At 39.1% G+C, this 27,951-nt stretch overlaps 1 protein-coding gene across 1 annotated transcript; it reads right to left on the bottom strand.

The window, feature by feature from the left end:
- Positions 1 to 24,705: 24,705 nt before the first annotated feature.
- On the bottom strand, positions 24,706 to 26,583 carry MFSD6L (major facilitator superfamily domain containing 6 like). The gene has a single exon (XM_044672317.1). It carries the CDS (start codon positions 26,581 to 26,583, stop codon positions 24,706 to 24,708), a length of 1,878 nt encoding a protein of 625 aa, XP_044528252.1.
- Between the last annotated feature and the right edge of the window lie 1,368 nt (positions 26,584 to 27,951).

Raw genomic sequence — 27,951 nt, 5'->3', positions numbered from 1 at the left:
TCCTCTTTTGACCCCTTTTTTGATCCACACCTTTTCTTATTGGAAAGCATTATAGTCTTATTGGAAAACTTTAAGTTCTTAGCAAACCAGAAGTTAAGAGGTTAACAATTTCTCTCCAAGACTAAAGACAGAAATTAAGCAAAAAGCTGCCTGGGCTCTGAATCTGTTTCTAGACAGTCAAGGCCAAATCTAAACAAAACCTCCTCCAGTAGGGATTTTCCACTCGAAAAAGTATTCCCAGACTTAGTTTACTGATAATAAGGCGGCTAGAATTCAGCCTTGGATCTTGTTCTATTCCAGGCTAATCTCTACATTGAAGTCACTGAGGTTTTTTGTGCTTTGATATGACATAATTTGTATTTCTGTGCAACTGCAAAGTTTATTTGTGCTTTTGTGTGAAATGGGTTTTGTATACAGTATATAATAAAATCCCAAGCTCATTGCCAGTCATGGAGCAGCAGCATGAGCTGACAGAAATCCAGCCTCCTGGTCTTTATCACCTAAGCCGTTGTTATCAGATTTCCTGGAAATGTTGGATAGATTTCAACTCTAAGGCCTGGATTAATTGAGGGTGTTGAATCCTAAATGGGACACCAAGATGTGGTAGTGAACCCAAAGGTCAACCCCACAAGCAGCCTGATGTTAAAGGAGAATGTGAAGAATCTGCTTATTCCAAACCCAAGATGAGTACAGTATCCCAGGGCTAACAGCCAAGCTAGAATCAGCTAATAGAGGAATTCAGCTAACTCTGCCCAACTGAAGCCCTATTCATTTGATAATGCCTTTTTCTGACTGCAGATTTGATCACTAATGTTGAAGGAATATAATAAACCCCTTCCTTCAGCTGGCACAAGATGTGATCAACTAGAGCCCACTAGATCTTTGATGAAGCTCAGGCAAGTTGTAGTCTTAAAGATGGTTTAATAATCTAATGGAAGGAGCTGGGTAATGGCTGGGAGAGTGGGAATTGGAAATCCCTAAATATCTCAAGATGACTATATTATTGATAAAAGTTCTTGGTTCTTAACAGCCTGGCTGAAGCTGGATATGCCACAGTCCAAAGTCAAAGTTATCCTGCTGAATGAGAGTTTTGATGGTTTTCTTGGTAATTGTAATTCAGGAAACAGGGATTGATGAAACACAGTTGAAGCTGGTTGCTGGTTGATGAATGAATAGAGCATAAACTATGCCTACCAAATCCACCCTTCACCCCAAAATATATCTCACAACTGAGACCCTGATGGGTTCAAATTTCTTCCTTTTATACCCAAGCTTAACTGCCTTGGCTCATGCCAAGCTCATGCCAAGTTCAGTTCATTCTACATTCTGAGCAGGTAACTGTCCATCATCTTGACTCAACATGGCTGCCAAATATTTTCTTACAATTATGCTGCTTTTGGGTTTTGATGATTTTCAACCTGAAAATATCTGGATGATCATTTATCTAAGTTGAACTCTACACTTATGCTATGCTAACTTAAGTATCTTACCTCTTTATCTATAATTATTCCCCCCAAAATAATAAATCTCTTAGCTATGCTATTTCCTAAACTTTCTATTCTTCCTATGCTAATGTTGGGAGTAGGAAAGTTTTAAATAGGAAAGCATTGGGGTTTGTATACACATAGTGAACAAAATTTTGAACATGCTCATACAGTCAACAATGTAACTTTGCAACACTTTTAGTAACTTTTAAACTTTGTAACCTTTTCCTTAACTTGCTCTATGGCTATACATAAAATATGTAACTGCAATCAAATGTTCACATTAACACAACATTCCCTAACAATGTAAAATTCCTATACTACCTATGCTATTATTAGTCTTTGTCAGTATATTAGTAAATCACTATGCTATATTATGTTATGTTATATTACAGAATGCTGTTATGTTATAATGTTAATCTGTTAGTAAGATAACTACCTAAGCTCATAATATTCTCATGAATAAACCTTATTTAACATATGTACAAACCTATCTAATTAAACTTATAATTATAATTTTCTGTCCCTGTGCTACCTTCATATAAAAATTCCCTGACTATCTGGTCCCTAGATTAGTAGAACTTATTCCTATGGGTTAGTTTCAAATATTATATATATATATATATATATATATATATACACACACACACACACACACACACACACAAGGTTTTATGCGAACTTTTAACAATGAGAGTAAATAAAGCACTGTTAACCAGATAAAGGAACAAATTTTCTCCTTTGCCATGGTTAAAGACTCTTTTACTCTAATTATATACAACATATATACAATTATGTACATGTGATGTGAAGTTAAGTGTTAATGAGTTGGACATATGACCTGTCATGTTCTGTATTGTTTCATACTCACCTTATCCTTTAGAATTCTTCTGTCAGTCAGCCATGGACTGTTACATGCATTCTAAATGTATGGATGCAATGGTTTTCGTGACATGACTGTTATATGAGTATGTTAACCTTGTACAATTCAAACCTAATCTTCCACAGTTGATCATGGTGATGTTGTTCTTCTGTGGTGATATTGTCCAAGTCACACAGTTGTTCAACAGTTCAGTTTCCATTGAGTAATCTTTTTGCATTGTCCTTTAAGATGTCCTTACGATGTCCAGGTGTCTTCAGGTCTTCCTCTGTACTGCTTACATCATTTTGACTGCTATCTTGTTTGACTGAAGAACTAGTCACCTTCATTTATCTGGAACTTTCAGTTGTGTGATTGTGTTGAATTGTGTTAAAACATTTTGTGTTGCCACAAAAAATTTTCTTGCTTTTTTGAAAAGTTGTTTTAAATGCTGTTTTAATCTGTTATTTCATTTGCTGATTCAATCATTTAATCATCTATATCACTACTTTGGTCTAAAGTAATTTGATCTTTTGACTGCTGCTTTTCTATGGCTGGGTCTTATTGTGGAGGCAATTCTTTGGATGACTTGATATGCGTGACATGGAACCAAGGGTCTCTGTTATTTACTTTGATGCTGTAGGGGTTACTAAAATAACTTCATTAGGGCCATGACACTTGGGATCCATGATTGATTTTCTATTAAAATTTCTGATATATACTATGTCTCCTGGTTTATAATTGTGCAAGCTAAGCTCAAGTGGAACTCTCTGCTGGATTAAAGATAAACTGTGTAACTCGTCTAGCCTTTCTTTTAACAGTTTGATGTACTCATACAGTTTGCATTCCACTCTGAGATGTGATAAATAATCTGTCTCTTGATGTGCCATGCCATACCAGGGCAGTTGACCATACAATAACTCAAAAGATGATAGGTGGGTGATACTATTTGGTTGACTCCTGATGTGAAATAATGCAATTGGTAAAATATCTGGCCATTTTAAGTGTGTTTCTGCAGTTTTCCAATAAAAATTTTGATCCGCTTATTCATTCATTCAATCTGGCCTGAGGACTGTGGATGGTGGATCACATGTAAGTGTCTTTTTATCCCTAAGACTTCATAAATGCTCTTTAAAATGCCATTAGCAAAGTGACTTCTTGAGTCCAACTCAATTATTGCAGGGAGGGAGAATCTTGGTATTATTTCTCTCAGTAAGATCTTAACTATAAATGTTGCAGTATTACACCTGGCTGGGAACACTTCTGGCCATTTGGTTAATCTGTCCACAATCACTAGAGTATATCTGTGCCTGTGGCATTTTGGCATTGTGATGTAGTCAGTTTGCAAGCATTCTGAGGGAGTATATGCTAGTTGTTTCCCTCTAAGGCTTTTGACTTTGGTAATGCCTTGGTTGAATTGCGTGCAAATTTTCACCTCTGACACACTCTCATTGCTGTTATGGTTATTCCTTTAGCTGTCCAGTGATTTTTTATTGAGTCCACTAGGGCAAGAGTTCCATAATTCCCCTTCTCATGCAAAGCATTGCAAAACGTGTAGTACGGTATTTTCGGCAGAATAGGCTTACCAGCAGCTAAGATCCAAATCCCATTCACTAGATTTGCTCCAAGAATTCTTTCCAGTACTTCACTTCCTGTGGAGAATATGCATTTTGTAACTCAGTTTCATCCACTAAGGATAAGTTCAGAACTGAAAGTGGTCCAAATCTAGCTCCAAATTTTGCTATGATGTCTGCCCTATGGTTGCCTAACTGCACTGTTCCTACCAATCTTCAATGACTTTTGCAATGAATTATAGACTTTCACTAGCAACTGTAGTGCTTGCAAGAGATCACTTATTAATTGTCCATATGCTATTGCTTTTCCATTTGAGTTTATGAATTCGTGATTTTTCTAGATTTCTTCTGAACAATGTACCACTCCAAATGCATATTTCAAGTCTGTGAAGATATTAACTCATTTATTTTTTGCAGTTTGAAGTGCTCTAGTAAGTCCTAGAAGTTCTGTGCCTTGTGCAATTATATTTGGTGGCAAAGCTGAATACCACAAGGTTTCAGTTATTTGGTAGCAAAGCTGAATACCACAAGGTTTCAGTCTGTGTAACTACGGAAGCCCCGTTGTAGTGTCTCCCATTTACCATATAGGATCAATCATCAGTATAAAGATTCATGTACGTATCAACTAGGGGAACATCAGATAAATCCTCCCTAGTCTTCTGCACGATCTGCAAGGTGTCTTGGCAGTTATGAATACTTTCACCCTCCAATGGCAAATCAGGTATTAGAATAGCTGGATTGATGTTTTTACACCGGTGGAAAGGCAAGTTCTCATTTGATAATAACACTGCTTGATACTGAGATAGCCTTTGTGATCTGAAAGCTTGCAGATTAGCATTCCTCAATGTTGATTGTATTTGGAGCAGGGAATATAATCTGAGCTCACCTTCCAATATCAAGTTTGATGATTTTTGGACCATTATAGCTGCCAAGGCCACTATATTTAGACAACTAGGCATTCCATGGATAACTGGATCCAAATTAGAACTGTAGAATGCAATAGGTCTTAATTTATTCCCTAGAGTTTGCATTAGCATGCCACAAGCAATCCCTTTGTCTTCATGGATGAATAGGTGGAATGGCTTCTCATGATTTGGGATGCCTAAGATACAAGATTAAAGCCTTGAGTTTCTCTATAGCATGCTTATGTTCCTTGTTGAGCTTCAATGGTTCTGTGACATCGTTCCTGGTTAGCTCTGTTAGTGGTTTTGCAATTGGAGCATACACAAGTATCCACTGTATACAGAAACTCATCAAGCCTATGATTGCTCTTAGTTGTTTCTTTGTCTTTGGCAAGCTCAACTTTTGAATATCTGCAATCCTTTTTTGGGATTCCTTGTGCCTTTTTTCAGTATGAAGCCTAAATATTCCACTTTCTTTTTAACCCACTGCAATTTGGCTTTATACACTTTATGACCTCTTTTGCATAATTCCTTTGATAGAGGCACACTGTCTCTTTGGCATACAGTAGCAGATGGTGACATTAGTAGGATGTCATCTACTTAATGTACCATTTTGCTTTCAGTAAAGGTAATTGATTCTAGATCCTTCTGCAAAATCTGGCAAAAAACTGAAGTACAATTCATGAATCCCTGGGGAATTCTTGTTCACAAGATTGATTTTCCCTCCCAGGTGAAGTCAGACAGCTTCTGGCTGTCTCTGTGCATGGGGATGGAAAAACATGCAGAACTGAGATCAACAACAGTGAACCAGCTCGCTGTATCTGGTATCTCTGCAATGATCTGTGATGGACCAGGTACTACTGCATGAGTCTTCTTTACATAGTTGTTGACAGCCCTAAGATCTTGAATCATTCTCCACTGAGTTCTGCCCTCCAGTTTTGGTTTTTTAATTGGCATTACTGGAGTATTGAACTCTGAGAAACCATAAACCAGTATGCCTTGATCCAGGAGACTTTGGATGATTGGTCTTACACCATCCACAGCTTCTCTACTCAGCTTAAATTGAGGAATCCTAGGTGGTATGCCTCCTTTGATCTCTATTTTGACAGGATCAGTAGACAGGATTCTTCCAACCTCTGTTGAATTTTTAGCTCAGATTTCATTTGGGATGATATCTGGAATCTCATATGTGTTGTTTTCATGTTGGTATTCTGATTCCTCCTCTAGTTGGTGTAAAAATGATGTTGGATGATGTTTCAGAGATCTTTTTGGCAAGTGGAAAAAAATCTTTCCACTAGGGTCACATTGAATATTGGCAGCTAATACATAAAAGATCTTTCCTAATGAGGTTGGATGGACATGATGGCATCAATAAAAATGAGTGGTTGAGGGGAAAGTGGGCCCAGTCTTATCATTTTTGCTTTAAATTTTGGAATGGATTGTGATAATTTGGAAGCACCATAAACCCTCAAATTGTCTTCAAATTTGCAATCTGTTGGTATCTCTTGCAATATAGAACAAGGTGCTCCTGTATCTAACATCACATTGTAAATCTTGTTTCTAATTCTGATAGCATAATACAGTTCTCTCTTGGTTCTCTCACCTATATGACTGTCTTTTCTAAACTCCCTTTTCTGGATCATCCAAATTGTGGATACAACGAAAGTCCCTGTCCTAGGCACTCTTTTCTCTCACTACACTTTCTTTTGCTTACTTCATTAGCTCCCATGGATTTAATTATCTCATCTGTTTTAATTAATCACCTCCATATAGAGGACTCTGAGATCTAAAGTCTCATGCCTAAGCTCCAATCCCTTGTTACCAATTGCCTATTGGATATTTTGAACTGGATGTCCCATAGGCATCTCAAATCAACATGTCCAAAACCAAAAACACTTTCCCTAAGAAAACCTACCCATCTTCTATTTTTGTTCAGGGCAATGCTGCCATACTTCCACTCATCCATATTCTCAGCTTCAGATCTCTCCTTGACTCCTCACTCTTTTTCACCTCATTTAGCCAATCAATCATTTGCTAAGCTTTTCAATTTTACCTCTACAACATCTCTTGGATCTATTACCTCTCCATTCTCACCACAATCACCCTATTCCATGCCCAGAAGCATTTCTTGCCTGGTCTATTTTAATAAGCTCCTAATTAGTCTCCCTGTCTTCTGCCTTTTCCTTTTCTAATCCACCCTAAACAGAGCTGCCAGAAGGTGTGACATTCTTAAATGTGCATGTCTGACCATGTCATTCCTCTGATTCACTATTCTCTATTCAGGAGAGGTAATACTCTACAATTAATTACAGATATTTCTCTTTGGCATTGAATGACCTTCACAAACTGGTTCCAGTTTAACATTACAGCCTTATTAAAAGTTACTCTCAAAGGACTTAATATACTATGATCCATACAAAGTGGCCTTTCTGTACTTCACATAGAACACTCCATTTCCTTGCACTGGGAATGTGAATGGGATGAACCTACCATAAAACAGAAGATATTATTAGAAAGTAGAATTCAACAATATGTTGTTTACTTGAAACTGAAAAAAATCACACAATTAAAAATTCACAAATTAAAATGAGGGCCTGGAGGAGAATTTTATTATGCTTTAGGAAAATTCAAAAGATTATGATCTCAGACAAGGAAACAACATAAATAGTCATGGTTAAAATAAGTGAATAAAGGATTTACATTATGATGAAAGACATCATGGAAAATGAAATAACAAATATTTAATATGCTATATATAAATATGTGTACTGAATAATTTAACACAGAAATATATAAGGGAAAAGTTCATTTAATTTCGGGAGAAGTAGCCAGAAAAAAACTAAAATAAGGATATGTGTGTTCCTTAAGGACCCAGACAAATCTAAACAAGAATATAAATAAGAAAGAAGTTTTAAAAGTTACAGACCTGAATAGAATTCTTGAAATTTTATTTTGATTGTTCTCTGGCAAGTTTTCCTAGTTTTTAATTTAGTTTTTTTCAGTTCCAAATTCTTTCCCTTTCCTGCCCATTCCCCTAACCTTTGAGAAGGCAAGAGATGCAACACCCATTACATAAATGTAGTTACGCAAAACATATTTCTTCATTAGCCATGTTAAAAAAAAAAAAACAAGAAAAAGGAGAAAAATGCTTTAATATGCACTCTGAATCCATCAGTTTTCTATCTGAAGGTAGACAGCATTTTTCATCATCTTTTGAAATTGTAATTGTATTGATCAGAGTTACTAAATCTTTCACAATTATGTTTGCTGTTACTATGTAAATTGCTCTCCTAGTTCTGTTCACTTAACTTTGCATCAGTTCATATAAATCTTCATAGGTTTTAAAAAAACTCTATAATTTTTCATAGCACAATAGTGTTCCATCACATTCAGATATCATAATTTGTTTGGCCATTCCTCAGTTGATGGGCATCCCCTTAGTTTCCAATTCTTTGCTGCCATAAAATAAATATTTTGGTACATATGAGTCATTTACCTTTTTCTTGAATCTCTTTGGGATATGGACCTAGTAAGTGCATTGTCAGGTCAAAGGGTGTATACAGTTTTGTAGCTTTTGGGACATAGTTCCAAATTCCTCTCCAGAATGGTTACACTAGTTCATAGCTTCATCAACAATGCATTTGTGTACCTATTTTCCCACATCCCCTCCAACATTTGTCATTTTCCTTTTCTGACATCTTAGCCAATCTGCTAGGTGTGAGGTAGTAACTCAGAGTTGTTTTAATTTACATTTCTCTAGTTATTAGTGAGTTAGAACATTTTTTCATATGACTATTGATAGCTTTGATTTCTTCCTCTGAAAATTAGCTATTCATATCTCATGACTATTTATCAATAGGGGAATGATACTTATTCTTATAATTTTTGCTCAGTTCTTTGTATATTTGAGAAATGAGACTTTTATCAGAGGAACTTGTTGAAAAAACCCTCCCCCTTCCAGTTTCTTTCCCTTTGGGCTATATTGGGTTTATGTAAAAGCTTTTAATTTTTATGTAATTGATTACCTGTTTTATCCCCTATGAACTTCTCTTTGGTGATTAATTTTTTTTAATCTGACAAGTAATTTCTTCCATGCTCCACTAATTCATTTACGATGTTTCCCTTCATGTCTAAATCATGTACTCATTTTTAACTTATTTTGGTATGAGGTGTGAAATGTTGGTCTGTGCCTAGTTTCTGCCAGATTACAATTATCCTAAAAAATTTTGCTAGTGAGTTCTTGCCTTGATAATTGGGATCTTTGGGTGTATTAAGTACTAGGTTACTGTACTCATTTGTTTCTGGATATCATGTACTTAATCTGTTCCTTTGACCAACTATTCTATTTCTTATCTAGTACTTTAATTTGATGATTATAGCTTTGTAGTTTAGTTTGAGAGCTGGTACTGCTAGGTCTCCTTCCTTTACATTTCCCCCCCCCCCCCATTTATTGCCTTTGTATAAATGGAGATTTTGAACCTTGGACTACATCCCCCACAAGTCCCTTAGTATTTCCCAAAGTTCTCTTTAATCTCTCCTGTGCCTCCACATTTGCATGGTTACGTAATTGTTTTATAAGTTCTGTAGCTCCTCCCTCTTTCTCTTTTGCTCTGGCAAGTGGGCAGGTCTCTTACTTTAATTATTATTAACAAAAATGTATAAATATAATAGTTATTGGAATATTAATTTTAAAATCCACGCCTTGCTATTCTTAACCTTTTCCCCTTCAGATGAATTGTTTTATTATTTTTTCTAGCTCTATAAAATAATTCTTTGGTAGTTTGATTTAAATGGCACTGAATTTATAAAAATTAATTTTGGTAGTATCATCAAAGAGCTTTTCCCAGCAGATGAAATGGTGAAAGGATATGTTTTCCGGGGAATAAATCCAAGCTATCAATAAGCATATTTTTTTAAAATGCTCTTGATCACTAATAATAAGACTTACACTTATCCAATGGCAAAGATAACAAAAAAGGAAAAATGACAGTTATTGGAGGGGATCAGGAGGATAAGCACTCTTTGTGCTACTGGTGAAACTGGGAATTTGTCTAGCCATTCTGGCAATCAATTTGAATTTATATCCCAAAAGTAAGCCACTAAACTATGCTTAGTTTTTGGTCTAGTGATACCACGATTGGATATATACCTAGAAGATATCTAAGAGAAAAAAAGGACTTATATATAAAAAAATATTTATGTCAACTTTTTGTGGTGGCAAAGACCTGGAAACTAGGGGCTGCTCATCAATTAGGGAATAGCTAAGCAAAGCATATGAATGTAATGCTTTATGTAAGCAAAGTATATGAATGTAATAGAATATTATTACATAAGAAATGAGAAAAGAAATATTTTCAAAGAAACTTAGGCAGACATATAAACTGATGTAGAATAAATTGAGCAGAACCACAAGAATAACTTATAAAATAACAACATTGTAAAGAAAAACAACTCTGAAAAACTTAGGAACTCTATGCAATGATCAAACAGGATTCTAGAGAACTCCTGATGAAACATGATAGTTACCTCCTGACAGATAGGTGATTGATTCAGAAAGAAGAATGAAACATACTTTTTTGGACATAGGTAATGTGAAAATTTGTTTTGCTTGAATATGAAGGTTTGTGAGATGGAATTTGTATTGTTTTTCAGCTGTGGGAGGGGTAAGGAGAGGAGTAAAGTGAAAAGGTTGTCACAAAAAAAGAGGTTTGTTTTATTTTGTTTTTAATGCACAGAGGAGTCCAGAATGAAGACCAGAGGGAAACAGACAAGCTTTGCTCATTACATGTGTAAGAATAAACAGGCTCAAGCTTGCAGCCTTGAGAGGGGGATGGGTGGAAAAGCAGTTGGAATTCTTCCCCCAGTCAGTACAGAGTCTGTTGAAGTTACTTGAAGAAGTAGGCCAGTGGTAAAAACTCCCTCAAAAAGCTGGAATGGTTGTGTGAAGTATATCCCCATTGGAAGAGGTGGTTTTTGATGATGTGTGAAGTTCACAGCTGAGGATAATTGATTTAATCAGAAAAGGCCCCACACAACTGTCTCCTCTAACCTAATTGTCAGTTCAGCTGGAAAATGGAGAATCACTCAAGATAAGCCAACTGGCTATGGCTTTCTTAGCTAAAGGATTCATACGCTATCTGATTTTGTTGTTATATTACTTTTAATACCTAGGTTGATCAAAGGAAAGGAGGAGATTGAAGGAGAGGGGGATTGGGAAATCTCTGTGGATAGTCTGTTGTGACCAGTGGCTGGCTTAACACCTCCTCCCCACCGCCTCTCCCCACAGAATCTTCTTTTCCCTTCTTTCACTAAAGCTCTTATTCCTAACTAAATAAAGTAATGAATAAGCTCTTGATGGATTACTGATGATGTTGATTGGAGGTCTTCAGAGATTGGTGATCTGACTCAACTAACTGCCTATAAGGTCTTTCAGCAGCAGTAGAAATTTAGTGAGGGCGAGTCTGGACAAGATATCATATATGGTTACAAGGATCTTTAGGTTTGAGGTTTTCTAGGCCTAGGAGTATCTGGTTTGCACCACCCTCCTTCCTCCCAGCTCCCTAAAACCCAGAGTGAGTCCTCTGCTTGGAGGGTCCCCCTTTTATACCCTAGTTCCAACTGTCCTCAACTGCCCTTGCCTTCTTGGGGTTCTGATGCATGCACCCCAATAAGATTCTTAGCCTACACATGTATTTATTGTATACTTTTAAAATATATTGTATACTCATATGTATAAAAAATGCTGGACATAATAGAAATTAGCAAATTAATGCACAATCCTCTTTTTCTGGTCTACTTTTTTAAAAAATGGATTTGCTCACTTTGAGTTGTGTAGTGGATGGCCAAACTGACCCTTGCCCAAACCTACAGGCTGTGTGTGTGTATTTAGATAAGACCCCTTGCAAGCTGAAGTGTGTATCCTAGATAAGACCTTGTATACAACCCACCCAATGGGCCCCTGCGCAAGCCGATAGACCATGCCCTTTGAGTGATAAACACCTTTTGCTCTAAGCTTGCTATGAACTATATAAAGGGTGTTGCGAATCTACTCAGGGGGGAAGACCACTCCTTTCGGTCTCTTCCCCCGCGTGTGAACGTGTGTAGCTTAATAAAGCTCTGCTCTCTGTGCCTCTTGCATCATCTGTCTTGTTTCCTTTGGCTCACCCAAAAATGGACCCTAACATATGGGGGCTTGTCCACTTGGGAATACGCCCTAGGAACGGCAGACGGAGAGTGGAAGCCACCCTGAGTGAGCCTGGGAACTCGATTGGCTGAAATCCCGGAACCAGTATCTGGAGGTGAGGATTACCTGTGTGACTGGATGTGTGTCTGCTGAGTGACTGGGTGCCTTGATGGCAAGGAAAAACAGCCCACGCTGTGCATATGGGTAGCAGGGCGTCCGCCTGGCCGGGGATTATACGGCCCGCCTATGCCTAAGCACCATAGTCCATCTCTGGCAAGAGGTGTATACCTAACCCGAGAGGGGGTGGTTGACACTGGCTGTTTTCCTTGATCTGTTTCTGAGCAGGACCCAAAACTATCACGGTTCTGTTCCTCCGAGAGGAGGCCGGCTGAGAAATTGGGGAAGCGAGTGCCTATACCTTTTCCCTACCTCTCCCTCCCCTCCTCCCCCTCCCCCCCTTCCTGCTCAAGTTCGGTTCTGGCCAAATTTAGCTGTGTCACGGGTTCTAGTCCCGTGAGTCGCGAGTTGCTTCCTTTGCTCCCTGGCAGAAGGGTCTTGGGGGTAAAGAGGTTCGAGTCCTTTGAGTTGGCCCCACCTGCCGGCTGGGAGTGCGCAGGAGTCTTTCTGCAGGTGGAAGCCTGGAGTCTTTCTGCGGGTGGAAGCCTCGTGAGACTACAGGTTCAAGTTCTGTGGTGCGCAGGTTTGAGTCCTGCGGGCGGAAAAGCGCTGAAAACACCGAAGTAGAAAGAGGTTCGGGTCCCCTTGAGAAATTGTGAGTTTGTAAGATTAGATACCGAGGGCTGACTGAGGGACGCCTTACTCAGTCCTGGGTGGATGAGGGACCTCTGGCCTGGCTGGCCCTGGCCTTTTGGGGCTCCCCGTTCCCTTCGGAAGGCTCAACCGGAGGTTGCTCCCCACAGAATTTTTTTGACACTACGTGGTTTCTTCCTCTTGATCTTTCTTTCCTCTGTTATTCTTCTCTCTATCTTCTTGGCCATCCTACCACAAGAGAAATGGGCAACTCTCCTAGCTACCCTATTGACCGGGTTCTCCAACACTTTGGGGATTTTAAGTCCCGCGCAGCGGACCAAGGGCTGGAGGTCCGCAAAGGGAAACTCCAAGCCCTTTGTAACGCGGAATGGCCCACCTTGGGGTAGGATGGCCTTATGGGGGAACCTGGGATCGTGCAGTCATCTCAGCAGTCCGCACAGCGGTTTTGGCCCCTAGAACCGAGGGGCATCCAGACCAGATTCCCTACATTTTTACCTGGCAATCCCTGGCTCAGGACCCTCCCCCATGGCTCAAGCCATACACTGACTCAGTGCAAGTCCTCGCCCTTGCCCTAGACTAAGCCCAGGGACTCCTCTGAGAAAACTAAAGGGCCCTTTCAGCCTCCAGTCCTTCCACCACCCGAGGAACCCCTCCCTGACCCTCCTCTACCACCGTCCTACCAGTCTGAACAGTCAGGCCCATGGTGGTAGGGGGTCCCCTTGTTTTCCAATATTGGCCTTCCACTTCCTCTGACCTGTATAATTGGAAACATCAAAATCCCCCTTTTTTCCAGGAGAGTTAGGGGACAAGGAAGTCAGCTCAGCCAATCAGATGGCTGATTGCTGTACCTCAGTACCCTCAGTTGAAGGGGACAGTGTGCTGCAACTGTTTTAATGAGCTTTCTCACAGCAAACATTTCTTTTTTAACCATGGATCCTAAAGAACTGATTTTTTCCTTTTAAAGCATGCTTGTCATAAGGTTGTATGTTTTTGTTTATTGTTGTCTTTGTCACAGTCTCGTCTCTATGTATTCTTAAATTGGACATTACAAGAAAGAGGGGGAGTTAAAGATTGAACTTCCCACAGTCAAAAATCTTCAGCAGAGGACAAGAGCAAATATCTGTTCAATGATGTTTCCTCTTTCTTCCTTTGGATGGGCCCCCAAAGGAGTGAAAAAGAGAAAGCTTCAGAGAAGAAAAGGAAGATTTTACTCCACAATTGGAAGCATTTTCACTTAAGATTTGACTTTAAGGGTTAAGGATTGCTAATAATGTTGATATGGTACAATGTAATTTTATTTTTGTGGTAACTGTTGTCAGTCAAGTGTGAAATATTTATTGAACACAAAAACTCATGGTTAGACGTTTGTTAAGCCTTGGTTCCAGTGAATTGAGAATTGTCTAAATGTGGTTAATAACCAGTCTGACACAGAGAGGGAATGTTTTTCTATAAGGTCAGAAATTGTGCTGGTTAGTTTGTAAATGTAAAAGTCATTCAGAAAAAAAAAGTTGAATGTTATTATTGAGAACTTATTCTAGAATTTAAACTTGGGATTTTTCAAAATGAGATGTTCTTTTAATGTATGTGCTGTCAGAACTAACAACAAGTAATCATATGACACACAAGAAGTTTTTAAAGTGGTTAATCTGTACATGGGATTTAATAATACAAGTACTAAAATTTGGAAAAGGTGGAATTTCTAAACAGTGTTATATTTGACTAGGGTTGTATGAACTGTTTTTAGGAATTTGTGATCTAGAGATTAACATGTATTTAGACTCAAATTGCTAGAAAGTAATGATGAATGAATACAAAATATGTATGCATTTGGACTATAAAGAGAATTAAGTTTTTCTACCTGAATAGGTTAAGGTTGTATGATGTGCAAACTGTATGAAATTAACAAGAGAAAATTTGACCAGCCCAGGAAGCTAAAAGGATTACATGCAATTAAATATAGTACCTTTCCTCTTTTTACAATAATGGTAAAGGAGGAGAAGCCAGAGGAAATAAGAGTAATTGATAAAAGAAATAATAGGTGTGAATTCTAGAACAAATGGTAAACCAGAATAATATTGATAGAATTCAATCAGTTATGTAAGCGATACTTTGAGGTAAAGGAAGCTAAACTGGAGGTTCTATTCGGGTTTAAACAGAGGTCTGAAAGGAATAAAAGTAAATGGCTTTGAAATTCAGTTGTTTACATACTGAAAGGTTACTAAAGGACTTAAAGTTGTTTGGGAGTTGTGGAATTCAAATGAAAGTTTGTTGAAAATAATTTATTAATTATGAAGATTTTGGTACATGCTAAATTTTAAATTGCAAGTGATCTCACTTGGTAAAGAGAGATAAGAGACAAGGTTGTTAAGTCATAAAAACCTAAATCAAGCTATTTAACTCTTCCTTGCAAACAGGAAGGAAAAGAGAGAAATACTTTAAATTGTTCCACTTTGATATTTAGGAACTGATATAGCAGCACAGTACATAAGTAAGATCTTTAAGAGTTTAAAGATGAATATATTTTAGTTGTATATTTCAGAGGGTTTAAGGAGATGTTCAAGCAAGTAAAAGTTGATAGAAAAGTCATGGATATCTTGTAAAATAGTTTTTTCTTTTTTGGCAGTACAGTTGTTATAAGGGTGCAAATGGTGAACCCCTGGGTTCGGGAAGGAGGCCCTTCTCAGGGATGAGAGAACTCCAAGCTTAGCTTAAAAGTATCTTTTTCAAAGAGTGTGGACATGACTCCTTTCACTCAGGCATTTAGTGAGTGGGGGGTCAGTCTGAGATCCTCTGGGCTTAGGCTATCAAGATGTGGCCAGAGTTGTATCTCTTTTGTTACAGGGGAAAGGGAGTTTCCCTGTTCACAGCCTGAGTTAAGGGGAGGTTCCTTATTCACAGTTTGCCTGAGTTAAGGGGTGCAGGATCCCTGCCATCTCTGCACAATACCCAGGTTAGTCTCCAGAAGACTGTTTTCCTCCTTGTTTATCTTTCCGTCATAAGCAGTTTAAAAATATAATAGGTTTATGTGTTTAAATTGATCAAAAAATTTTTGGGGGTTTAAAATGATCATAAATGGTTTTTTATCTCAATGTGTTAAAATTGATTAACTTTATTATTATATTTGATTCACTGGTCTTGAAGATAGATAAGTAGCCTGCTTGTTAAAAGGCTTGCTTTAAGGTTTGTAGTGCTTAAAAGGTTTCAAATCTTGTAATTGGAAATACTACATGCTTTATGATATTCCTCCAAATGTGACTTTTATATAAATTGTTGCTAAAACATGTGCTTTAAGTGTTGTTTCAATGTAAGCAAAAGCTCATTGTAAACCTGACTGTACCATAGGTTCTGTTCACTCCTCAGTGGTTACTTCAGTTTACCAGTTTGTACTATGAACTGAATCTTATAATGAGCACTATGCTAAAGACACAGTGCCTCAGTTCTTGGGAGTTATTGATTAACATTTGAAGGGATACCAAATGGTATGTTTATTTTTGTGATGGTAACAGAGAGCTAAAGGAAAGTGAAGAGGTATTAAATTTCCCGAGTATGCAGATTTGTGACAGGTAAATGGAAGTTGTGTTCTGCCTTTTAAGCAGAGGGTTTGAGGGGAAGAGAAAGAGAGAAGGAGAGATGAAAGAGAACAGATATGGAGGTGAAAGACAATAAATAGATGTTCTACTCTTATAATTGGATCCTTGACCTTGGGGATAATTTCTAAAGATAATGTATATGGTGTTGGGGAAAACACAAATAGTTCTGGAATTTCTCTTGGAAGTTACACTGAAGAGATTCCTGTATGGCTTGTCTTAGTCTTTCAGATGGCCCAGGTACAGGAGACGATACAGCCCTGATTTATATTTACTGTGGAGCTACTCAATCTAGCATTCAGGTTTTGTGACTAAAGTGTGATTATTGCCAAAGTATGTAAGAATAACTAAGTGATTAGCCTGGTAGGGATGTAAAAGGCTTGTTTGAGGGTATGGAAATTGTTTTCAGACTGCTGCTTAGCAGAATTTCTCTGAGCTGTAATGGGAAAGACTTGTCTTTAAGGAAGGAGAAGGCTTCTGAGATCCAATGACGATATATTGCAAAAGACAGAGAGAATGTTCTGTGATGGTTAGAGAGTCAATTCTAGGGCTCAACCTGGACTGGACCTCTTCTGACCATCTAGCCCACTAATGCTTGAGTGACACAAGGATGGCATGAGCCAGTGACAGCTTTGGCCTGTACATGGAGCCCCTCACTATGTGTCCCTTGGGACGTGAGGAAATGCTTTTTCTATCTGCCTTCCCTTTTTGGAGCAAGTTCCCATAATCAACACCTAATGCAAGTTGTAGATTAATGTTTCCATCTCCCCAAACAACCTATTAGGTTAATAATTGAAAATTATCAAATTGTTAGGGAACACACTTGAAGAGTAGGTGAAGTTTAGTGATAGATGACTTGGAGCTTGCAACCTTAATTTACCACAACTGAAGTTTGGATCGTGACCCTGGAAATAACCCAGGGCTTTCTGGATTTCCTCCAGGATCTGGGATAAAGAAATTTATTTGTAAAGTATTGTTAAGTAGTTATAGATGCCATATTAATGTGGGCTTTGCAAAAGGGTTTTTTTTTTTAACAGAAACATCACATGCTAACCCTGATAACAACTTAGGGATCAAATTTCCTAAAAGGTTCAATTCCTGTCAGAGGATGACTTCTGGGGATGAAATTTGTTGGCTAAGATATCCAAATGTTAATGTTAATATCAGTTTCTATTGTGCTAATTTTCTCCTTTTGTATCTGGTGTTCTAGTTTTTGCCCCAGTCCTAGGTTCTATCCTTCTGCCTTAGGGATGGATGCTCCCCCCTTGTGACCTGTCTGTCAGTCTGGGGAAACAGTCTCTGGTCTCCAAGCCTTTCAGGACCCTGGCATTCGCTGCAGAGGTGCCCCTGAAGACCCTGTGCCCACAGCTCCTCCTCCTGCTCCCCCTCTCAGAGATTCTACGCCCCTTCTCAGCTTGAAGAAGCTACAGAAGATGGAAACCATCGACCCTCTTCCCTTAGACATTTGGAGGAGGGGAGGGGAGACGGCATGGGACCTTGTGGGACATTGTACCTCAGAGACAGCATAGAACACTGTACCCCCATAGTGAAAAAGTTTTTTTCAGGCAAACTATAGACAGGAAAATTCCTTTGCTTCCACTATGTACCCTTTCCCTTATTCTTAACCACCTAGCAGCTTTTGTAAAGGAATGAATTAACACCTTGTAGCTTATGGTCCTGCATCAGTATCACCTGACAACCCCCACCCTTGATATGGCGTGTGCTGGCACCAATCTTTAAAGGACCACCTGAGGATGATTCCTCAGGATCAAAAGAAAAAGAAGGGGTCTCGACCTCCTCCTTCTCAAAGAGGGGGGACTCTGTGCAGCCCTAGGAGAAGAATATTGCTTTTATGCCAACCATTCCGGTATCATTAGAGACACCTTAGACCAGCTCCGAAGGGATCTCGAACAAAGGAAGAAAGACCATGACAGCTATAACCCCTGGTTTGCCAACCTGTTTGCAACCTCCCCCTGGCTAACCAGCCTGATTGTGTCTTTGCTAGGACCCTTAGCTATTATAATCCTCCTTCTGACCTTTGGACCCTGCATCCTAAATGCCCTAGTTAGATTTGTGAAGAACCGCCTAAATACCATACAGGTACTAGTTCTTCAGCACCAGCACCAGGCGATTCCCCCTGACCCCTAGACCACAAAAAAAAAAAAAGTGTGGAATGTAGTGGATGGCCAAACTGACCCTTGCCCAAACCTACAGGCTGTGTGTGTGTGTGTGTTAGATAAGACCCCTTGCAAGCTGAAGTGTGTATCCTAGATAAGACCTTGTATACAACCCACCCAATGGGCCCCTGCGCAAGCCGATAGACCATGCCCTTTGAGTGATAAACACCTTTTGCTCTAAGCTTGCTATGAACTATATAAAGGGTGTTGCGAATCTACTCGGGGGGGAGACCACTCCTTTCGGTCTCTTCCCCCGCGTGTGAACGTGTGTAGCTTAATAAAGCTCTGCTATTTGTGCCTCTTGCATTGTCTGTCTTGTTTCCTTTGGCTCACCCAAAAATGGACCCTAACGGTTGAAGTTCAAAACTTTTAAAAATGTGTAAAAAGACTGTAGTTCATGAACAATCATGACTCCAAAAGACTAATATTGAAAGATGCTTCCCATCTCTTGGGTAGAGAAGAATAATACATGTTCAATGTGTGGATTTGTTTTGCTTGACTATGCTTATTGCTTACAAGACAGAGTTGAGGAGAAGAGGAGCCAATTAAAATGATGAGGCTGGGGGAGGATCAATTAAACCTTTTTAAAAATACACAGAAGACAACAGAAATTTTTTAAAAAGACACAGACATGCATGATAAGTTTGAAATGAAAACAATGAATTTATTACATTATTTTTTAATGTAAGATATATGTATATAGAGAGAGATATAGAGAGATATAAATAGATTCATGGCTTCCTATACAATCAGTCCTCTTTTTCTAAAAATTAACAAAAGAGAACAGAAGAAAATTCAGAGGGAAATACAACTAAGTCAGAGAGCTTTGAAACTAACATATTGAATTCATTACATATTTAAAAAAATAAACTGTATATAATTTACAGTTCCATATACAACCCTTTTTCTTCTCTTTGTAATTCAAAGTGTTTACATTTATTGATTTTTGTCAACTGTAATATATACATATACGTGCAAACATCTATATATGTATATAAGGCATATAAAGTATAAATATATAAATACATACTAGGAGTATCTGGTTTGCACCACCCTCCTTCCTCCCAGCTCCCTAAAACCCAGAGTGAGTCCTCTGCTTGGAGGGTCCCCCTTTTATACCCTAGTTCCAACTGTCCTCAACTACCCTTGCCTTCTTGGGGTTCTGATGCATGCATTTATACTTTTAAAAAAGTATAAATATATAAATATATAAAAACATATGTAAAACAAGTATATACCATCTGTCCCTTTCCTCTGATTGGGACAGATCCTCCTAATGCCTTCATTTAAGGAGGATGGTCAACCATCTCTTTATTTCCCATCATGCTTTACTACTCAGGACTTCTCCATAATGCTTTCAAAACAGGTTTTTTCTCTCTCCTTCCCCCCACTGTCCCCCTCAGTTTCATTTTACATATCCCCAACCCCCATTCCTATTAGAAAGGAAGCTCCCCAAAGACAGGGATTGTCTTTCTTCTTTCTAGGTGGCACAATGATAAGAGTACTGGATCTGGAGTTCAGCTCTAGCCTTGGACACTAAGTTGTATAACCTTGGGCAAGTAATTTACCCTCTGTTTTGAAGAAGACTGAATAAATGAAATAGGTTAGAGAATAAAGTAGAATTGAAGTAGATTAATCCATTCCTGCATTATTTAGGAAACTGACCTAAACCCTCTAGGAGGCCAAGTAACCTAGGCAGTAGTGGGTCAGAGTCCAAGTTCCCCTATGGACAACAAAGGGACATAGGTAATTTTGGATGAGTGTTTAAGTACAAATAAATAGGTCAAGATGGAATGCAAGGTAAAAATAACTAACTTTGGATGAGTGTTTAGGTACCTGTGAAAAGTAAATATCCTCTGAATGATCTGAGTGTTATCTACTTATCACTACCTGTGTTTGTGATGAGTGTTTTCTTGATAAATAAGAACCTGGATAGCCTTGTATCTTGTAAACCTATATAAGCTGTATTGTAATGTTAGTCTGCACAGCTTCCACTAGGGAAGGTTGTCCCAGCTGCTGTCCCAGCTGGTAGATTTTTTTTTCTTCTTTTTTTAAATCAATAAATAATGGTTCCAATTATTGAATTTTGGGGTGTCTGGACTCATGTTATGAAGCATCCCACTTCAGTTTGCCTCCATTTCTTCAACCATAAAATGGGTATAATAATATTACCTACCTCAAAAGGTTGTTGTGATAATGAAATGAGTTAATATTTGTATAGCACAATGCCTGGCGTATAGTAGGTGCTGTATAAATGCCAACTATCATCATTATCATCATCATCATCATCATCACCACCACCATTATTATTATATTTGTGTTCCTGGTGCTTTGCATAGTGTTTAGCATATAATAAATGCCTATTGACTGACTATTTGGGGGTGGAGGGAAGATACTGGTAGCTGTGGGGATAAGAAAAAACTTCACATAGATGGTGGCACTTGAGCAGAGTCCCAAAGGAGACTAAAGAATCTAATCCTTTAACTACTGCAATTGTAGCAATCATACTCAAAAGTAGGTGGCAGTCAGCCAGCCCTTCCTTCTTCCCCCTTCCCTGTCCCTAACAGAGGGGTAGAAGGATATTTATAGGAAAGAAATGACTTACCATAATGCCATGGGCCAAAAGAACCACAAGAAAGAGAGGGATATGGAACCTCCAGGAACAGGCAAGTGTGTAGACGACAGTTACAGTCTACCTGACTAATGGGGAAGCAACAAAACTAGGATAGATGATAGTGGAAGGTGTGAACAAATAGAACATCCTGGAGCTGAAATGAAGGTTATCATTATCTGACTATGGACCTTGGAGCCAATGTAGTGCTGACCCCCAAAAGGTGAAGGGGACAGGATGGGAGCCTTGAGATCCATTCACTAGTCCACTTGGGCTACTGAGACTATTGATATTGAGAGTCTTCTGCCAGGGACTAAGATCAAATTATATTAGTAAAAAATGGCACTAAAATAGAACTATTACACTCTGGAACAGAAAGAACTTTGTTCTTTCTTTGCATTTTAATAAATCTATCTTTATTAATGCCTTAGTGGCCTTGTTACTTGCAAAAGTTTAATTTGACTGTAGAAGAGCTAAAAGAAATCAGATTCTGATGGTATAGGAAGCCTGACCATAAAAATTCTAAAGATCATAAAATATTTAAAATCTTCCAAGGTATGGATTTGGGTTTGTGTCACTCCAGACTTGCTTCCTGTGATAATATAAGCCAAAATTAATACAATATTCTCCTAAATTGATTTCCCTGTGTCCATCTCTCACATTCAATGCATTCTACACTCTGTTGCCAGTTCAATCTTTCTAAAACTTCATTTTAGGTGTGACATTCCATGATTCAAAAGACGTCCAGTGGCTTTCTCTATCATCCACAAAATAAAGTTCAGACTTCTTCATTCAGCATGAAACTCCTCCAAAATTGAGAGCCAATGTCTCTCTATACCTTTACTTCCCTTTCTTCACCAAACTTGCCTACTTGTTTCTCCAGGGCCCACCTAACCTCCAAACTTGTTCATTTGTGTTCAATTATTCATGACCCCACATAACCTCCAAACTTGTTCATTTGTGTTCAATTATTCATGTCCATAACACACTAGGCCAGTGATGGGCAAATTACAGCCCGTGGGCCAGATGTAGCCCCCTGAAATGTTCTATCCAGCTGTGCAACATTACCTAATCTGATGAATACAATGAGTAGGATACAATACAATGAAACTTCAAAAGAGTTGCCTTAGAAACAGACTGACAGATGAGCATTTCCTTTCCTTTGGCCCCCTCTTTAAAAAGTTTTACCCATCATTGCACTAGGCCCTTCGATCTTCCACTATCTCCCAAAGTCTGTCTAAGTTCATAACTGTAAATTTAAATATGCTATTTTCCTTTCCTTTATCTCTTCCTTACTTTCTCTTTGCTTAAGGACTAATCTTTCAAATTTCAAGTTTAGTTTCAGCTCCTCTAAAAAGCTCTTCCTTAGTAGCCTATGAAATCATCCTCCTCTTCCTAATACCTTATATTACCCCTCATTTGTATTATCCATTTCCCATTTAACACTACATAAATCTGAACATAGGCTGCCACCAAATAAAGGCTGAATCTCTAAAATAATTTTTAAAAAGAAAAACTAAGGAGACAGTCTCTGAAAATTGCTTTCTAAAAAGTACTACTGGGGGCAGCTGGGTGGCTCAGTAGATTGAGAGCCAAGCCTAGAGACAGCAGGTCCTAGGTTAAAATCTGGCCTCAGACACTTCCCAGCTGTGTGACCCTGAGCAAGTCACATGACCCCACTAGCCCTTACCACTCTTCTGCCTTGGAGCCAATATACAGTATTGACTCCAAGACAGAAGGTAAGGGTTTTAAAATAAAATAAAATAAAGAGTACTACCCTATTTTGGAGCTAGAGACCCTAAATTATTCACAGAAGATCAATCCATTTTTCAAAAAACCCTAATATTTCAATCTTAGCATCAATACTATGTATTGGTTCTAAGGAAGAAGATCAGTAAGAGCTAGGCAATGAGGTCATATAGCTAGGAAATATCTAAGGTCAGATTTGAACCCAGAATCTCCCAACACTAGGCCTGGTTCTCAATCCACTGAGTCACCCAGCTGCCCCCCAATTGCCAATTCTTGATTTTTTTCCCCCACAACATCTTTCTAGCATCCATCCACTTCTCTTCACTCACATAGCCACTTGCTGAATTTAGGCCTTCCATCTTCACTCTCTTGAACCGTGTCCCAGAGGTTCCTCATTGGTGGTTATGTGAAGGATGGATTGAAGAAGGAGAAATCTCTTATTCCTCTACCCAATAAACTCCAGTGGCTTCCTATTACCTCTAAGGTCAAATATAAACTTCTCTGTTTGGTCTTTAAAGATATCCACAACATTGCTCTAAATTAACCTTCCAGCCTTAGTACACATCTCCTTCATGAACACTATGACTATGGTTCAGTCAAACTGGCTGTCTTATTGCTCTATTTTTAGTCCCTTTTGTTTTTGCACTGGCAGCCCCCCTTGCCTGGAATGTATTGCCTGTACCTCTGCCTCTTAAAATTCTTACTTTCTTTTAAGGCTTAGCTCAAGAAATATCTTCTATAGGAACCTTTTCCTGATCAGTTCAGCTGTCTTCACCTCCATTAACATTTTTGCATATACTCATTATGTATATGTTGCCTTCCCCAACTAGACAGTAAGTTTCTCAAGGGTATGGACTGTTTTACCTTTGTCCTACTATCACTAATTACTAAATAGCAGAGGCCCAGGTACATAATAGGAGCTTAATAAATGCTTGTGGACTGAGTAGACTGCCTAGCACACCTTAGGCACTTAATAAATGCTATCTTCACTTTGAGTCAGTCAGTGCAAATGCATATCCCATCAGATAATCTACCTTGTTCATCTGTTCTGTCACAGCTCCCTCAAAAACCATACTTGGTATAACTTAATCCCCTTGTTCTGGGAACAGCAGTCAAATCAATGCTAGCATCACTTTTGGAAAGGATGTATCAATTAACTTCCCTATGGCTCCCTATACATCATCCCTGTGATTTTGGAAAACAAAATATCTTTCTCTACTCCTATTCTCTTATTTATATTATCTTACTAGAATGTAAGTTTCTTGAGAATGGGAACTGCTTTGCTTTTGTATTTTTATTCCATTGCTACTACTCAGTTCTCTTGGCACCAAAGTTAAGTGTTTGATAAATGCTTTTTATTTTTTTATTCATTCATTAATTCATGATTAACTGATTGATTCATTCATTCCCTGTTCTTTGAAGAAGAGGAATCCTAGGATTCCCTTTCCATTACCTAGTCCCAGCAGTCCTTTCCAGACTAAAGGATCCTGGGAAGGAGCTTGGAGAAATTGCAACTGACCACTCAGGCCAAATAGGGATTGATGCCAGGATTTTTAGTCAAACTTTTCTGATTTGAATTTTATCACTAAAAAAAATTAAACACAATTTTAGATCTCATTTATTTGCTACAAATGTGTTTTAATGAAATTATATAATAGAAAATAGTCAACCCACTGGCACAAAATTGTTATCTGATCTCCTTAAGCTATCTGCAACCCAAGACAAGCCTCTTTAATTTTGCCTGCCAACAATTAATTTTGAGCAGCAGAAAACTGTTTCTTTCCTTGGGTAAGGCATTTCAGCTTGATTTAATATTTGTTTTCAGCCCTTCCTGTAAAATGTTCATCCCTCATAGCTTTTATAAGCCAGTCTCGTTCAGCCCCTTCCTCAGAATCACTGGCATCAGCAGTATCCATGGCCAATAGCTTTGAGTAATTGATTTTTCTATGTTGGGAAAGCTTTAACTGGATAGCCATGAATAAAACTAACCAAAGGGTCAGAACTACACAGTGAGTTTTATATAGAACAGCCAGGTTGTAGTGAAGCACCACAAAGCCCCCTATAAAGCTTCCCAGGCTTGCCCCATTCCCATAAAAGAGGCCTCTCAACATCACACTCAGAGACCTTTCTGTGCCAGGAATCACCAGGTCTTCCACTAATGCCTCCACTGCCCACCACAGGGCCGCATTACTGATGGCACCAAATATTTGAGCAGGAAATATTGCCCACCAGTTCCAAAGTAAAGAGTAATAGAGAAGCTGCCCAGAGAGGCAGCCCAGCCCCAGCCCCAGGGTACCCAAACTAGACAGATTCTTAAGTATTTTAGCTTTGAAGGGATGCAATAGAATCTCACCCACCAAGCTGAGGGTGACAGAAAGCCCCATGCTCAACTCACTGCTGCCTTGGTCTTGCATCTGCCAGAAGAGGAAATTCTCTATGTTAGCCACTGTAGCCCCAGTCAAGAAAACTGTGACAGCCAATAGAAAAAGGAGGCAGTCGCTTCCAATGAGGCTCAGTGCTTTGATGGCTTTGTGGCCAGGCTCCCTCCTCTTGAAGTTAGGAATAGGAATAGCAAAGCAGACAGGCAAGGCCAGTATACTGAATGCAGTGTAGCCATAGAAGTGTACTGCTGCTCTTGGAGTGTCCTCTGCCAGGAAACAGTTGAGTTGAACCACCAAGACTGGGACACTGCACACTCCTATAGACATGCCCAGCAATCTCCAAACCCAAAGCCTTCTGTAGCAGTAAGTGGCATCTACAAAATCCAAATATTCATAGAGGCTATCAGCAGCAGCAGGCCCCAGAGGGGCTGACAAAAGTTCCCAGAACATCACTGCCATCATAAAAAGAAGAAAGAGCCAGTGCTCTCCTAAGGAGAGGGCCAAGTTCCTGTCCTGAGCTCTTGTCCTCTCAGCAAGTGACAGATTCACCAGAGTATCTGGAGTTTCTAGTTCAGAGTCCACATGAAGCAGAGGTAGACTAGAGTCTGTTGTTTCAAACATGATATTCTGGAGGTTTCCTTTACCCATCATCACTCTTGAATTTACTAGACTCCTTTTTGTCTTCCTGGGGGAGGTTTCCATTTCACGCTCTTTGTTCATCAGAGGGGCAGTGGCCTGGACTGTTATCCTAGCTTTCTCAAAGTAGGCTCCTGGAAGAGCAGACAGAGCTGTGAATTGTTCCTTTGTAAGGACAGTTTCTTGGTTATTTCTGAGAGGTCTAATGAAGAAGCCAGAGACCAACTCTTGCCCCGGGCTCCTGACTCTTATTGTAAAGTTCTTTATCCCAGATGAATGGTTTGGAGCCAATTCTTTTTCAAAGATTGTGCTGATAGGAAGCATCAGGCTGCTGCTGCCATTACAGTACTGATACACCAAAGCCTTGTCTAGGGGACTTATGAGGGTCAGAAGCAGACCAGCAGCCGCTGAACCCAGCAGCGACACTATCAGAAGTAGCTGCCTCTTCTGATAGTTCTTGGCCAGGAAGGAACATACTGGGGCCCAGGTGGTGGCAATCAAGTGCTTAGTACCCATTAAGATACCTACCCAGGGGGCAATAAGGCCCATCTGCCTCAGGTAGAGAGTCAGGAAGGGGGTCACACAAGCATCTCTGGCACCACACAGAAGGTGGAAGAACCGGGCCACCATCAAGGCCTTGCTGATATCCCACTGTGGGTTGGCACTCATGACTTCAGTGCTCCTCACTGGGAGTAGAGAGGGCAGGATGCTGACAGCAGCCCCCTACAGGAAATAGCCCCACTTTTAGGCTGAGGAAGCAGAGCAGAGACTCAGTCCAAGGCCAAGACCCAGGCAGGGCAGAGATGCCCACACAGAAGAACCTGGGGTGAAGAAGTGCACAGGATGGGTATCAGCATGACCACTAACTTGCGGCAGCTAACTCTATTCCTGGCAGAACCCTGACCCACTTGTTGACAAGGTAACGGCTTCTAAGTTCTAATTGTCACCTTTGGGGGTGGAGCTATCTTTGGCCTGCAGGACCACACCAGGCCACTAGCCTGTAATTTCAGGTTTCTCGGGCTCCAAGGGATTCCAGTTCTAAGTTTTTTTCTTTTTAAAGATATTTTGTTTTATCAATAACATGTAATAACAACTTTCCACATAAGCTTTCTGAAGTTATATGATCCAAATTGTTTCCCTCCCTCCTTTCCTTCCTCTTTCCTGTAGATAGTAAGCAATTTGATCTGGGTTATACATGTATTATCATGCTAAATATTTCCATATTGTTCATTTTTGTAAGAGAATAATCATACAAAACCAAAACCCCCAAATAAAAAACTAAATAAACCAAAGTGAAAAATAGTATGCTTTGATATGTGTTCCAACTCTAACAGCTTTTTTCTCTAGAGGTAGATAGCATTTTTTTGTCATAAGTCCTTTAGAATTGTGCATCGCTGAGTAAGTCTGTCACAGTTAATCATTCCTCAATATTGCTGTTATTATGTACAATGGTCTCCTGGGTCTGCTTATTTCACTCTGCATCATGTAGGCCTTTCCATCTCTTTCTGAAATCATCTTGCTCACCATTCCTTACAGCACAACAGTATTTCATCACTATCATATACCCCAATTTGTTCAACCATTCCCCAATTGATGGACATCCCCTAATTTCTAATTCTTTGCCACCACAAAAAAGGCTGCTATAGATGTAGACTTTAAATGATCAATAATGATTAATAATATGGAAATACGTCTTGATCAATGATACATATAAAACCCAGTGGAACTGCTCATTGGCTATGGAAGGAAGGAGAGAGGGGGAGGTAAGGTATATGAATTGTGCAACCACAGAAAAATATTCTTAATTAAAAATTAAATTTTTAAAAAGGCTGCTATAAATATTTTTGTACCTTTCTCCCTTTAAAAAAAATTCTTTGGAATACAGAACTAGTAGTGGTATTACTAGATCAAAGGGTTTGCACAGTTTTATAGCCCTTTGGGTATAGTTCCAAATTGCCTTCCAGAATGGTTGGATCAGTTCACAACTCCATCATCAATGCATTAATGCGGGGGCAGCTGGGTAGCTCAGTGGATTGA

The sequence above is a fragment of the Gracilinanus agilis genome, chromosome 4, assembly GCF_016433145.1.
Source record: "Gracilinanus agilis isolate LMUSP501 chromosome 4, AgileGrace, whole genome shotgun sequence".
Classification (NCBI taxonomy): Eukaryota; Metazoa; Chordata; class Mammalia; order Didelphimorphia; family Didelphidae; genus Gracilinanus; species Gracilinanus agilis.
This window is presented reverse-complemented; position numbering and strand designations above follow the sequence as displayed.